Below are 15,700 nucleotides of genomic sequence, written 5' to 3'. Positions count from 1 at the left end.
ATTTATTTATTTTCTTTTATTCTTTTTTGGCTGCGTTGGGTCTTAGTTGCGGCATGCGGGATCTTTCCTTGTAGCGCGCCGGCTCTTTGTTGCGGCGTGTGGGCTTCTCTCTAGTTGTGGCTTGCGAGTTTTACTCTCTAGTTGTGGCACACAGGCTGTCCAGGGCGCGTGGGCTCTGTAGTTTGCAGCGCACGGGCTCTCTCGTTGAGGCGCGCGAGCTCAGTAGTTGTGGGCGCCGGCTTAGTTGCCCTGCGGCATGTGGGATCTTAGTTCCCCGACCAGGGGTCGAACCGGCGTCCCCTTCATTGCAAGTCGGATTCTTTACCACTGGACCACCAAGAAAGTCCCTGTATTAGTTTCTAACATTGAGTCACTTATGCCAGAAAACCAATTAAATTTCATTTAACTGATAAGAACTGGTGGTAAGTTTTAAATTTCATTATTAACACATAAATAATAGTGTTGGTAGATAATAAACCAATGCCATTCAGATATCCTTAGATCTAACCTGACCTCCTTCAAATAAATTTTTGTTCTGCCTTTGTGCTAATCCCGGCAAACCAGAATAAAAATTCTGGGGAAACTTTTACATGACAGTGGTCAGAAATTAAACACTAGTCCATTAACAAAAAACAAACACAAAAATTCTTTGAAATTCTGTTAATCAAGTCATGCTTTGGATAACTCTCAAGTTAGTAGGTTGTTCCTTTCTATTGTATGGATGGATGTAATGTAATGGATGGTTCTTAAGCATTGTACTTCTGAATTACAACCTATGAATAATCTGGTACTATAATGTTTTAGAGGGTTGGGAATTAATGTTATGACTGAAATTCCAAATTTGGCCTAAAATGTCAATCATAACACAGAAAACATGGTTGTTTAAAATTTGCCTTTTGCGGTATTGAATATTTTAGACATAAAGGATTTATTGGCACCTAAGTGGATAACCTTACTCAAAGCCTAATGAGCTGATCCTTTTTTTCTGTTTAAGCATTAGTTCAAGTGTACACTAACTATAACCTATGTAATAGAGTCTCAGAAGAAAGAATTGCCTACTGTTATAACAGATTGAAACTAGAACCCTTCAGGGGTCTATGGATATAACCTGACTCTGCTTCAGAGACCAAAATCAAGGTGAGAACCAACCAAAAATCCAAAATATGGGTTATTAAATTAAAATAGGCTCTCTCATATGCTATCTGTAGCCACAGCCACATATGAAACTAAGACTCCAGCAGTACTTAAGAGACTTCAAAGCCAATCTACTGACTGTCCAAAAAAGAAGGTAATCTTTCTGATCTCCTAATATCCAACTCATAGAAAGGAAAACTGAGGCAGAGAATTTATGGATTCCAGGAAGAGGTTCTACTAGCAGAAGAGATAACTGGGCTAATCAAAACATAAGTAAAATTCAAACCCACTCCTAAGTGACTATCCACACAGAACTCACTTCCAGGTGGAAGGAATCAGAATAAATCAGAAGACAGTGATTTAAATAGTTTATTTTTTTTAAAGGTGGTTATTTAAAAAAAAATTTTGCAATGCCACGGTTATAGGAGTGTATAGAGGTGACACATCGTTTCCTTAACCATGCGTTTTACCTTCCGCAGAAAGGTAAAAATATTTGTTAATCTCCTAGTTAATGGTATAAAACAGAGGTCAGCAAACATTTTCTCCGAAGGGCCAGGTAGTAAATATTTTAGGCTTTAAAGGTCACATAAGGTCTCTGTCACATATTCTTTCTTTTACAACCCTTTAAGATGTAAAATCCATTGTTAGCTTGCACCATACAAAAACAGACTGGGCAAAATTTGGTTGCTGGCAGTTGTTTGCCCACCCCTGGTATAAAATATCTACTTTCTGTCTTGACAGAGGAATTGCTGTCTTCAGGCTTCTTGACAGTCTACTGCCTGAAGTAGGGAAAGGCCTATTTACAACCGAATGTGGCTTGTGACAAAAGTAGACATGGAGGAGAGTTCCTACTCACTTTTGACTCTCCCAGTTTTTCCATTCACTCACTCATTCAATAAATTTGTTGCACCTACTATGTACACTCTTAAATATCTTTGTGTTAGCAGAGATTTCCAGTGTTTCTTCCTTAAAAGGGTTTCTCTAAACTTGTAATTATCAGGTCCTTATATGTCTTAGGGCAGATCAGGATTAAAATCTCTACTAGCACTCAAGAGGATTCATGATTATAAAAAATGAATCTAGCTAACAATGATATCCTTGCACTCAATACTGACACATCCTTCTTAAAATCACAGCCCAGATGAGGAAAAATATATAACTATCTCTTATTAAAAGACACTTTGTTTCCTACCATAGGCTGAAACTTTTAAAAAATCTCAAATGTAGAACATCCACCAAATAACTTCTTCTCATTTTTCAGTTTGTTGCCATGTAACAAAAGTCTGGATTCAGGTAGGGCTCTTCATCAGCTTCCTATTTCAGCCATAAAACAATACATTTAGGGGTGAATACTACTTCTGAAGCAATTGACACTGCTACATTTCATCTCAGGGAAGGAGTGGTCATGATTCTGCTCCTTCAGGACAAAAACTGTCAGCTTTCTGAATATTCCTGCTCTTTACCCCAGGTGAGGGAAGACTTTTTAAAGTGGCCAAAAGGAGTACAGGACTTCAGTATTAAAATATAAAGGTTGCCCCCATTCCAGATCTTTGGTACAGACATCAACTACAATAATCTGTTTACCCACACCACAGACACATAGCACATTTTGTAATTTGAAGTGTTTGTGATTTTCCTTTTGACCATGTAAACAAAAGGGGAAATGCCTTGGGAAACCACTTTTGCAATGTTTTCTCATTTCTCTTAAATACACAAGTGCACAACCAGTTCTCCCTTTGACCAAGTTCATGAGGAGAAAGAATAGAGTGGACCAAGGTTATCGCTTTCGCTCTCCTCTTTGAGTCCTTTTCTTTTCCTTTTCCTTGCGCTCCTGCTTGGCTAGCTTGTCCCTCTCCCTCTGCAGCTTGTCCTGTTCCTTCTTCCTTTGGGACTCATCCCGAAGAGAGTCTCGCTCCAGTTTTCGGGCATTGAGGACATCTTCCACGTTGGTGTTTCGAAACAGAGCTACAGGTGAGTTAAGGGATGAGGGTCCAGGTCACACAGGTCTCAACTACTGCTCTCTCCTCATTCTTGCTGTCGTCTCTCTACATGCTGAGTCTTCAATACTCTCTACCTATCCCTAGTCTTAAAAAAAAAACCCTTACGTTTATCTTTGGTCTAATGGGAAATCCTAAAACTACCATTAGTAAAAAATTAGAATAAAAATCTCATTCAGACTTATCTGAGTGTTAAATATTTCATGAAAATGAAATTTCATTCTAGAATAAGTACTTATATCATTCACTGATGGAATTATTGTATAGTATCCAGGCTAGTTTCAGTAACTAGAGTATTAAAGTAACTGGCAAAATTTTTATGTACTTGGCATTATTAAAATGTTTGAAAAGAGTTGTTATTTAACCTAACTAAACTTTATCAGGTTGCTTTTTTCCCTAGACCACTAAAGCTTAAGTGAAAATCATGTTCTAAGGAAATAAGTTTAACCAGTTAGAAAATACCTAGCCAAAAACTTTACTCTTCATTTCTTACAACTTTAAAACATAACCTGTTACTACCAGACAAGCTCCTCTTTACTCTTAAAACATAATTTTTTTCTGCTTTAGTGTTTTAAAATGAGTAAGTCTCCCTGAAATAACCCCCCTTCTCAGATAATCCACCATACTCCTCACCTTTAAGGTGGATTTCTAAATCCACCTTCTCTAGGAAGCTGCTCATAAGTGATTCTGTTGGTAGGGATTTTCCTCAGCACGTATGTTTCAATCTGTCCGTATTTTAACTTAAAGTCTTCAGTGTTTGTAGTCTCTTTCCACTGAATTATAAGGTCTTTGAGGACAAAGACCAAAACTGCAGTATTGTTCTATTTGCTTCCACATTGCTCGGAAACCCAGCGCTATACGCAAGGAATATAGATTCTCATTTTCCCTTAGAAATCCTTTCTCTAAACTAACCCCTTCACAGTTCATGTTAACATATTTTCTTTGGGGAAAATTCTTGCTAAATTGACTATCTAGTACTGTCCTAGGACTGGGGCTCACAATGCTGGCCTGACCTGTGTCCTTGGAGGTAAATGGAGCCCCCAGCAAGGACAGTAAAATAAAAACTGACCCACAAGAATATTCTATGGAGAAACACATGGGGATGGACACAGAGAAGGATACATTTCTCAGAACCAGTGCTCATCATGGTGGCACCTGAATCATCCTTCTCATCTGCTTCAGTGAGTGACGTTAAGGAAAGTCGGATGGAAAACAAAGGTTAGCACATCCCAACCCAACATCAGAAAATAGTGACTTGGGCTTCTCTGGTGGCACAGTGGTTAAGAACCTGCCTGCCAATGCAGGGGACACGGGTTCAAGCCCTAGTCCAGGAAGATCCCACATGCCGCGGAGCAACTAAGCCCATGCGCCACAACTACTGAGCCTGTGCTCTAGAGCCTGTGAGCCACAACTACTGAGCCCACATGCCACAACTACTGAAGCCTGCACACCTAGAGCCCGTGCTCCGCAACAAGAGAAGCCACTGCAATGAGAAGCCCGTGCACCGCAACGAAGAGTAGCCCCCACTCACTGCAACTAGAGAAAGCCCGTGCGCAGCAACGAAGACCCAACGCAGCCAAAAATAAATAAATAAATAAAAATTAAAAAAAAAAAAAAGAAAATAGTGACTAAGGTGATGGGTAGCAAAAGCACGCTGAATGGAAGGACTCTGTCAGGGATATGACGGTAGACCCAGGAGAGTCATCTCTGGAAGTCTCAACTTGGGGGAGATTGCTCAGAGCTTCTGTAAAATCCTTATCTGTCAGAGGCTGAAAAGAAACTGAAGCTGGTCTGGGTGGACTGCCACATTACCTGGGAGCCAGGGGATGGCAAGATAACCTCAGAAACAGTGGTTCTCAAAGTGTGGTTCCCAGAACTCCCCGAGAACTTGTGAGAAATACACATTCTTGGGCCCCACTCTGGATCTACTAAATCCAAAACTGTGGGGGATAAGGCCCAGCAATCTGTTTTAACAAGTCCTCCAGGAGAACCACTGCTTAAAACATTCTTTTCTAGCCCATGAAATGAGATTTTGTAGTTGGAACCTCAGCTCTGCCAAACCTGGCAAGAAAAATCATGAGGGAAAACTAGAAGAGGAGTTGGCCCCAAAGAGCCTAAGAATTCTTTCCTAACCTAGTGACGTTTCTGGTACGATGTCCACTCCATTCAAGCAGGCTCAGTAAGCTAAGCATTCCCTAAACAAATTTCAAATTCACAGGGAACCAAATCTGCCCCTACCAGCAACACTTTCTTTTTACACAGTCCCCACTCAAATTCCAGGTTTATTCTGGTGTTGCTTTGGGGGGTTCAGTCTCACTTTGGGGGTTCAGTCTCACTTTTATTAATTATGTGGTCACTGGAATATTTAAAAAAAAAAAAAAAAGATTCAAATGAAACTGCTCCAAATTTGGGAATCCAAATTCAAATCCAGGTTCTAGCCTTGGTTTTGCTATTAATTCTCTGAATGTCTCTGATCACCCATTCATCTCTTAGTGCCTCAGTTTCCTTATCAACTGTGAAAAAATATAAAGATGGATTATACATGTAACACTGTACTTCATAGAAAGGTATTATACAAATATAAAGAATCATAAGTGTAAATCAACTATAAAGAATCATAGCTAGAGCATATTTTCTGAAAACACAATAACAGTGGTCCATTCAGGCATTATTTGTTTCACACTGAAGTTTTCAGGAACGTATAGACTGTGTCTTAAAAAATGTAAGTCCAGTATCAACCATTCCAACATCATTCCTCACGCCCACCAAGGGCTATAGATCACTGCCATTTTAGAGGAGAAAATTAAGCTATAGAGGGGGATTGGCAGCTTCCCAGAGCTCACTGTAAACCAGCAAAGGCTTTTGGCTCAAGCCTCAGGGAATGGCGCTGGGACTCCAGAAAGGATATTCCTCTTCGTCTGTCACGTCAGCATACTGCGCCAGGAGCGCAGCTTTCCTCTGCTTCTCCTCTTCTGACACCATCCTGGGCTTCACCACAATCTGCGCCTGCTTCTCAATGAGGGTGGCAATGGCCTGGACCTCATCTGGGAGGTGGTGGGAGGGAAGGGAGGGACAACAAGGTTGTATGTGAAAGGAAACACGCTCACCGAACCACTAGTCCACCCTGGCAGTGCTTGGAGTAAAGGCAAGGGCATCTGCTGACTCCTTAGAGCTCTGGGGTGCAAAGGAGGTGCCTCGGGGGCCAATGAGAAAGGCAAGGAAAGGCCATGCAGGCCAGGCTTTAGGTCTCGTGTCCGTCTTCAATCAGAGCAGCCCTGCTTTTACTTGTTTTATATATTGAAGTTCTGCTGCTTAAAAAAAAAAAAAAAAAAAAGGTTGAAAAGCACTGCATTAGAACCATAGACAATCAAGCCTCCAAACATGAAATTTTCTCTCTTCTCAACTCAGAAACCAAAGAAGGAATCTAGCACCAACTTAAGCTGGTCTATTTCATGTTGATAATTATGCTACGTGAAATTCTTAGATTATTTTAAAATAAAATCATCTGTTAACTTCTCCATTCTCAAAGAAAGGAGGCAATGGTGTCAAGCAGTGGTTCTCACGCCTAGCTGCATATTAGAATCATCTGGGGGAGCTTCTAAAAAGATAGCAATGCCTGGGTCCCCACCCCAAAGATGTTTATATAATTGGTCCATGGTGCGGCCCAGGCACGGGCACTTTTATTTTTATTTATTTATTTTAAAAATTTATTTATTTTATTTTATTTTTGGCTGTGTTGGGGCTTCATTGCTGCGCGTGGGCTTTCTCTAGTTGTGGCGAGAGGGGGCTACTCTTCACTGTGGTGGGCGGGCTTCTCATTGCGGTGGCTTCTCTTGTTGCAGAGCACGGACTCTAGGCACATGGGCTCAGTAGCTGTGGCATGCAGGCTCAGTAGTTGTGGCGCATGGGCTTAGTTGCTCCGCGGCATGTGGGATCTTCCCGGACCAGGGATTGAACCCGTGTCCCCTGCATTGGCAGGCGATTCTTAACTACTGTGCCACCAGGGAAGTCTTGGCACTGGCACTTTTAAACGTACAGCAAGCAATTCTAGTGTACAGCCACAACTGAGAACCAACATATAGATAGCTTAGAATAGATTCTATTCAAGTTTGGATTTATGATTTGAGCTTTCTGCAGCTGATTTGTCATCCTAATGGTAATATCTCTTTCATTTTAAAGGGTGGAGGGTTTAGCTGAATAAAGCAAAAGACCAATCATAATTTGTGTTAAGAAATGAGAATATGAAAAAGGTGGGAAAATATAGTTGACCCTATACCTGCAGAGCAAATCTACAAGGGGGAGTGGGAAGAGGAGTGAAAACGAAAAAAGAAAAAACCACAATGAAGAGAGCCATGGTCAGCTGAAGCGGAAAAATGTAAAAGGAAAAAAGAAAACCAATGTTCAGTTAAAAAGTTAAAGCAAGCTGCTCTGTGTTTGCCAGTTTAACTTATTTTAGGGCAAATGAGCATCCACTGGAGAAAACTAAAAACTCTTTCTCTAACAGCTGTAGAGTAAAGGTTGTTGGAGATTGGACGTAAAAACTCCAACTCTACCTTCTTTTTTCACTTTGGTGACAACATTCTGAGTTTCCGACCATCGTTCCACAATCTCCTTGCAGATGTTAAGAAGGGAATCTTCTTCCTGGTTGGAAAAGTAGACCAATTAATTTCCTGAGAGCCCTCAACCTGAACAAAGTCTATGCAGAGGGCAGAGCTCCCCCTGCTGGTGATGAGAAGAAATCACAGGGAGGGTTTGGGAGCCACAGAATAGAGATTATGTTTCTCTTCTGAGGCTCCAAACACAGAGGTAATCCTGTGTGTGAGTCCCAGAAGCCACACCTGCTAGGTCAAGAGCACCCACCCCATCCTGCCAAGCTCCAAAGGAAAGGATTCTCACCAACTCAGGGCAGTCCTTCTCCTTTTGGGGCAAAAACCTGTTGCTTGAGTCAAAACTCTATGAAATCTTCCTTGGCCAATTTACTCAACTCAGAACACTCTCCAAAGTTTATCAACTTTCTTGCTGGAACATATCCACGAGCTTGCTGATCCATAATAAAGAGAAGTTAAGTGAGTAGATGGTCTCCTATACAACCATCCCTCTGTCCATTTTTCATAAGCAGATATATTCTGCACACCAACCAATCTTCCTCCTTAGCATGGTATGACAAAAAGGATGTTGGCTTTGGTGTCAGACTTACTTAAATTCAAATCCCAGATCTATGAGCAAGTTTCTTAACTTTTCCAAGCTTCACATCTTCCCAGGATTTTAGAGAGGATGAATGTGTATAAAGGGCCTACAGTCCTAACCGCTGGTGGTCCAGCGGTTAGGACTCCGTGCTTTCACTGCCGTGGGCCAGGATTCAATCCCTGGTCACGGAACTAAGATCCCACATGCTGTGCACCGCCAAAAAAAAAAGGCCTACACCACTGGGCAAAGAACAGGCATTTCAACAAAGATGGGTATTTCCCTCCACCTTCATTATGGCTGCCTTCACCATCTTCATCTTCTACCCCTCAGCATGAGCTGTGAGTGTTCACATTTCCTAACGTGTCAGGCACTGTTCAAATACATAAGAACTCTCAGAGTTCTTAGAACAATCTCAAGAAGCACTCTCAATTTAGAGATGAGGAAACCAAGGCACAGAGGTTAAGTAACTTGCCCAAGGTGATACAAGTAATAAGTGGATTAAACAGGATTTGAACCCAAGCAGTCTGGCTTTGAGCCCACGTTCTCAACCACTATATTACACCATCTCTCAGAGAAAAGTAAGGAGAGGCAGAACACAGACTTACTGTGGATATCCTTATTTTGTACCCAACAAAGGATTCCATCCTCTACCCTGCATCCTTTTAGCATGCATGCCAGACATATTGAACTTCTTTGGTCCAGAGTTCCTGTCTTGCAAGGATCCCCAGCAGGAAAAGCGAAGGGAGAGGAAAAGAAAAAAGGGTAGGAAAAGGAATGGAGAGGCAAAAGAGAAAGGGCACTCTTGGGAGGACGAGGTGGTTTATTCCCCCAATCTCCTCATCCAAACCAAAGAAGTTCATTCCTCCATTCGTTCATTTATTCATCCAGATGGTTCCTGCCATATTCAAGGCACTAAGATGAATGCTAAGAGATGAATGAGAAACAGTCACTAGCCTCATAACACTTACAATTTAGAAGGCTGGTATATAAACAGCTGCGATGAAATGTAGTATCCTGTTTACTCAACTCATTGTGATAATCATTTCATGATGTATGTAAGTCAAATTGTTATACCGTACACCTTAAACTTATGTAGTGCTGTATGTCAATTATATCTCAATACAACTGGAAGAAAAAAATGTAACGTCCTACTTAATGCTATGACCCTACTTAAAATTGCTCACCCCTCCATTCCACTCCTGATCCTCTTACAATGCTCCTTTTTTCCTAGCACTAATCATTTTCTAACATACTATATAATTTACTGATTATGTCTTTCCTTACCGGAATATAACCCTTTGAGGGCAGGGATTTCTGTCTGTGTTGTTCCCTAAAGTACCCCAAGCACTTAGGGCAGTGCCTGGCAGAGAGTAATCCATCAATAAAAATCTGATTAATCAGTCTATAAAAATTTGATTAATCAGTCTATCAAATTAATCAGTCTATCAGCGTGGGACTTCCCTGGCAGTCCAGTGGTTAAGACTTCATCTTCCAATGCAGGAGGTGCGGGTTAGCTCCCTGGTGGGGGAGCTAAGATTCCACATGCCTCACGGCCAAAAAACCAAAACATAAAACAGAAGCAATATTGTAACAAATTCAATAAAAGACTTAAAAAAAAAAATCAATCAGCGCCAAGTGCAATCAGAAGGAATAAAGGGAAGGATGACAGAAGTTTTTGTTTACTGTCATTTGCTCCCAATTATATATACTATTCTTGAATCTTACCTCAAATTGTTGCTGACAAACTTCTAAATTCCTAATATTGAATCTAGCCCAATATGGTGATTGATTTGGCTATGCCTTTTGTTTTTCCTAGAATGGGATTTGGTACAATAGTCGGGAGCTTTTATATGCAGCCCAACTGACTGACAGACAATAAGCGTGCTATGAGTGATGTGTTTGGTCTATACCATGCTGCCCTGTAAAGTTGCTCCTCAGTTTTCATGGACAGGACCCCTGCCTCCCCATATCATTCCTGGCCAATTCTTCCCAAAGTCATTTTCTACATAGAAGGGGTTGGGAAAACTGTGAGAAAATTAAGCATGGTGTGTGAATTGGGCAGAGGGAGGGAAGCCACCTTAAAAATGAGTTTGTCTTCTGCAGTTTATGCAAACAAGAGGGAGATACAAAGAGCCAAATCTGGTCTAGATAACTCTTCTACCAAGAGACTGTTAAGAGTCTAAGGCAAATTCATGCCTGCCTTTATCAGCAGACATACAGTTCTAAGTAATGATACAATGTAAAGAACAGGTCAAGGAGCTGGTACCAATGAGTACCCAAATTACTTCAACTTCTTTTTCATGGAGTCTTTAGAAACTTCCCAGTGGGAAATCTTTTAAAAAGTAACTTAAATTGCTTGCCTCCTACTCTTTCCCTCTACGACCTGCAATGTAATGGTTCAAGAAAACAATTTATTCCACTGTGTTGTATCTCCACTGAACTTATGAGTTGCATCACAAGCTGTGTTAAGACTTTCCTATTTATAGGTCAATCTCACCAGAGCAGGCTCTGGAACTAAAAGGGGGCCCTTGCCAGGAGGCCCTGGGACAGCTGCACTAGTGTTATGTTTTAACCGCGTGACCAATGAACTGCACTTTCACCAAGTAAGTGTACGTAGAGATGAGGGCAGGAGAAATGATCAGGTTGGAAAAGTGAACATCTTGGTGACTTACTACATAAATACAGTTTAAAGCACACATTTCTGAATTCTTGAATCTGCTTCTAAAAGGCTAAGTATCAAGTTTAATCTCTCTTCTTTAAAACTCTGATCTCTCTTACTCCCCAACCTACTCCCCCCAATGATGACTGCATTTCTAAATACAGTAAAGGATCAAGCACAAAATTTGTTTCCGTTCTGCCTAGGCGTGAAAAGACCTCTACCGCCTAAACTGACCTTTTTTGGACTCCTACCTCCAAAACAGGAAACCGAGAGGGTACCTCCTGCAGGCTTTTGTCAGGGGCACTGCCTCTTAAAGGGCACAGACATCTCAGAGCACTTAATTCCCCCCTCTGAACACTGTCAGCGGATGGGAGTGAAATTGGTTGTTAGACGTTTATGATAAAACTCATTTAGACATTTCAACGCCTTTGGAAGGATACTCACCCAGCTCATCCACAGGCATCTGAGAGGGCCTTGTCCTCAAGAATAAGGGAAAGCCTTTCCTCTCTATGCACCTGCAACCTTCCGGCTCCCAAAACCCTGGATGGGGAGCAACTCCCTTCCCCCGAGGCCCAGGGCTCAGAAGAGTATTCCTCTCCCAGGTGAGACCACTAATCCCCTGGGACACCAAGTAGGGGAAAGGGGATACGAAGTACTGACAGGGGCCGGCAGAGAGGCTAAAGGAATGTGTCCGGGGTTCTCACCAGGAAAGCAGAGAGGATACCCTGCAGAGCGTCCAGCTTCTCCTCTTCCTCCTCCTCCTGAAGGACACCCAGGATGTAGGCACCGTAAACGGCTCGGTCCACTCCCAGCGCCTCCAACCGTCCGTCTAGCCACGATTCAAAGCCGCTGCCCCCTCCATCGCTCTCGCCAGAGGTAGCAGCAGCCACTGCGCTGGGCGCCGCCATCTTGGGGCCAGGGTCCTGCCAGCCCCCAGGGCGCCTGCCGCAGCGCCTGACGGGCCGCGCCACGGGCTCACTGCGCATGCTCAGAAACGAAATCCACGCCCCGGCGCGCGGGGCGTAGAACCTAGTTGACCCGTAGTGACCTGCCGGGGCGTTTTGTACCTTCTAAGTAGAGCGCATCTTGGCTTACGCACGGTCACGTGGTCTCTCAGGAATCCTGGCTGGTGAGTAGTCTTAACCGACTCTTTTTTTACAGTTGGGGAAGTTCGGAGGGGTTCAGTGACTTGGCCAAAGTCACGCGGCTAATAACTAAACGGGACTGGAACTCACCTTCGATTCTAGCGCCTCGACCGGCCTCACCAAGCCGCGCTTTCACGCCACTCGTGGGAAGCTAAGCCACCCACTCCCACACAGCTTTCAAGGAGGAAACAGCTGGCTCTGTCCGGAACGCCCACTGTCTCTATCAACTGCTACCACCTGCGCCTTTCCATGCTCCTCCCGTATGAAAACTCAAGCTCCAGAAAACCTTCCCTGATTCCCTGCAATCTGTGTTAAGACCACGCCAGTGTGCTGCGGTTGCTTCTCTGCATTTACATGCTGTGCTTAACGCGCTACCGGACACATAGTGGGTGCTCAATAAATGAACAGGCAACCTCGAGTCATTTCTTTCATTCACTCACTCAACACTTACACAGAAATAACTCTGAGGAGCCTTCTTTACCCATTGTCAAGCATTATCTAAGACCTTTTGATACATTATCTTTTTAATCCTCCCAACAACCGTGTGAGGAGATGCTCTTATTGTCCTCATAGTAAAGATAAGGAAAATGAAACACAGAGTCACACAGTTACAGGGAGCCTAACCGGAGGCAAGTGTTCCTGCACAGCAGGCGGAGCCTCAGATGGCTCTCAAAACACCAGGCTCTGGGCTGAAATGAATTACCCAAGAACCCGGGTTGGCTTTCCCTGAACTGCAGAGGAGACTGGCAGGTCACTGGCCTGACTTTTTCATTCACTAAATATTTATTGGCATTGCTGCTAGGCACTGAAATATAAAGATAAATGTCACAAAAGCTCTCCCTTCAAAGGGTCTTCAGTGGAAACAGACATGTTTAATCATGACAATACAGTGAGATAAGTGTTTCAATGTCTAATGGAGATTGCAGTAGGTTGCCTGGAAGAAGATTAGGTTAACATTGCCTGTTGGATTGGAGTTGGAAACTGGAGATGGGAGATCTAGGAAGGCTTCTGGTGGAGGTGATACTTTCACTTTTTTGAAGAACAAGTGAGAGTTCTTTAGGCAGAAAGACTAGAAGAGAAAGGGAGCAGGCCCGGATGCACGGCACTGTGTGGGCCCTCCAGAGAATCATGGATGGCTTGAGCAGCAGAGTTCAGATAGAAGATTTTCAAGGGATGACAACAAAAGGAAAGGAAGGGTCTTATATACCTTGCAGAGCACCTCCTGAGAGAATCCTCTACCCTTATTATCGTTGGGATAATGTAAATGAATGAACATGGAACATTGTAAAGCTCAGTAGAAATACAGGATACTGTGACTATTAGCCCCATGGCTTCTGTGTGCTCCCTGAGTTAGAATGTGACAATAATGGAGTCAGAGGCCAGAGTCAGCCCCCAAAGACTTGCCCCTATTTCAGATGCTCAGATGTACTTTCTAACCCAGTGGCTGTCTTGCAGGTGGGGTTTGTTGGTTAACAGACTTGGGAGCCATCATGACTCAAGGATCATAGTTTGAGGTCAGAGCCCCCACGATCAGAAAAGGAGCACAGGGGACTTCCCTGGTGGCGCGGTGGATAAGACTCCAAGCTCCCAATGCAGGGGGCCGGGGTTCGATCCCTGGTCAGGGAACTAGATCCCACATGCATGCTGCAACTAAGACCAGGTGCAACCAAATAAATAAATAAATAAATATTAAAAAAAGAAAAAGGAGCACAAAATTTTGTTCCTTTTTAAGTTTTCACTTTGAAATAATTACAGACTCACAGGGAGTTGCAAAAGTAGTACATAGAGACCTGTGCACCTTCACTCAGTTTCCCCCAATGGTAACATCTTACATAGCTATAGTATAATATCAAAATCAGGAAATCGATATTGGTACAGTGCACAAAGGCTTTTTGAAGACATCCTAGAAACTTCTTACAAAACTGAGTGAAGGTTCTACAGACCCTGCATTTTAAAAAATCCTCATTGGCTATTTTATTACAAAAGTTATAGCTTATAGTTCAAAAAACCAATTCATACCACTGGACAAATGACAGAAAGCTTACAGAAAAAATCAAGATGGCTTTTTACACTGTAAAACAAATAGTGTCATTTATAATTTTTAAAATATGCAAATTAAACTTGCAATGAGATAACAGGTTTTCTTCTCAGATTTGAAAGTCTGATAATACTGTGTTAATCTGACATTGGGTAACAGGCACTGGAAAATGTTTCTGCAGAAAGTAAATTGGTACAATCTTGTTGGAGGGCAACTTGAAAAGACCCAGCATTTATCCTTCTGGGAATTTATTATAATACATGCATGTATTATACATGCATGTACATGCATGTACATGCAGAATGACATATTTATAAGGATATTCGTTGCAGTGACGCTAATTGTGGTGAAAAGACAGGAATAGTCTACATTCTATCTATAGGAGACTGACTCAAAAAAGCCACCGAAGGAAGTATTGTGCAGCCATAAAAGTGGAAGAAGCTCTTTATGTAGTGACATGTAACAAAATTCAAGATACATTATTAAAGAAAAAAGCGAGGCTCAGAACAGTATGTAATGTTTGCTACCATTTGTGTTTAAATAGTTGGAGGGATGGGGAGAAATACACACACATATCTGACCTGGCATGTGCATAAAATATCTCTGGAAAGATAGACAAGGGAATGTGAAGATGGTCGTCACTGAGGAGGAGAACTCAGGGAGACTAGTTTTAAAACATCTTGTTTTAAAAGTATGAGCTATTTGTTATATTAATTTACCTTGCATCTTTTTAAAATATTTATTTTACTTTTGGCTGCATTGGGTCTTTGTTGCTGCGTGCGGGCTTTCTCTAGTTGCGGCGAGTGGGGGCTACTCTGTTGCAGTGCGCGGGCTTCTCATTGCGGTGGCTCCTCTTGTTGCGGAGCATGGGCTCTAGGCCTGAGGGCTTCAGTAGTTGTGGCTCGCGAGTTCTAGAGGGCAGGCTTAGTAGTTGGGGCGCACGGGTTTAGCTGCTCCGCGGCATGTGGGATCTTCCCGGACCAGGGATTGAACCTCTGTCCCCTGCATTGGCAGGCGGATTCTTAACCACTGCGCCACCAGGGAAGCCCCATCTTTTTATTTTAAAGAAATAATGCCTCCAATCTCCTTTGCTTCCTTCCCTACCAAGAGGTAACCTCTATTCCTGAATTTGGTATTTGTCCTCCTCTTGAATGTTTTTAAACATAGTACATATTACTACATATGTAATACATATTATAATGTATGTGTGTATGTATCCATGTGTATGTATCCATAAACAATATATCACATTGTTTTGCATGTTAGACTTTTCATTCTGCAGTATGCTTTTTTCACTTAAGATCTTGAAAATATTTACCCATGTTGATACATGTAGCTCTTATCCATTCATTTAAAGCACTGTATAGTATTCCACTGCTTGAATATAGCCCAGCTGATCCATTCCTCCGCTGATGGATGTTTAGATTATTTCCCAGTTCTTCAAACAGTGCTTCAAGTCACATTCTTTTTTATGTCTCCTTGCCCACCTGTGGAAAAGTTTCTCTAGGCCAGTGAGCATCAAACATATTTTTGCCATATC

At 42.4% G+C, this 15,700-nt stretch overlaps 1 protein-coding gene across 1 annotated transcript; it reads right to left on the bottom strand.

Moving 5' to 3' along the window:
* Positions 1-1,500: 1,500 nt before the first annotated feature.
* Positions 1,501-11,938, bottom strand: CCDC43 (coiled-coil domain containing 43). Its single transcript, XM_061175290.1, has 5 exons — positions 11,682-11,938; positions 7,685-7,772; positions 6,040-6,175; positions 4,254-4,312; positions 1,501-3,099 (listed from the first exon to the last, which is right to left on the bottom strand). Exons 1-5 carry the CDS (start codon positions 11,883-11,885, stop codon positions 2,912-2,914), a joined length of 675 nt encoding a protein of 224 aa, XP_061031273.1. The 5' UTR covers positions 11,886-11,938; the 3' UTR covers positions 1,501-2,911.
* Positions 11,939-15,700: the final 3,762 nt, after the last annotated feature.

Source organism: Eubalaena glacialis, chromosome 19, assembly GCF_028564815.1.
Source record: "Eubalaena glacialis isolate mEubGla1 chromosome 19, mEubGla1.1.hap2.+ XY, whole genome shotgun sequence".
NCBI lineage: Eukaryota > Metazoa > Chordata > Mammalia > Artiodactyla > Balaenidae > Eubalaena > Eubalaena glacialis.
This window is presented reverse-complemented; position numbering and strand designations above follow the sequence as displayed.

Coding starts and splice junctions, on each gene's coding strand:
- CCDC43 (XM_061175290.1), bottom strand. CDS start 11,885: ATGGCGGCGCCCAGCGCAGTGGCTGCTGCTACCTCTGGCGAGAGCGAT. Junction 7,773..11,681: donor GTATCCTCTCTGCTTTCCTG/GTGAGAACCCCG, acceptor TTTTCCAACCAG/GAAGAAGATTCCCTTCTTAA. Junction 4,313..6,039: donor GACGTGACAGACGAAGAGGA/ATATCCTTTCTG, acceptor AACGTCACTCAC/TGAAGCAGATGAGAAGGATG.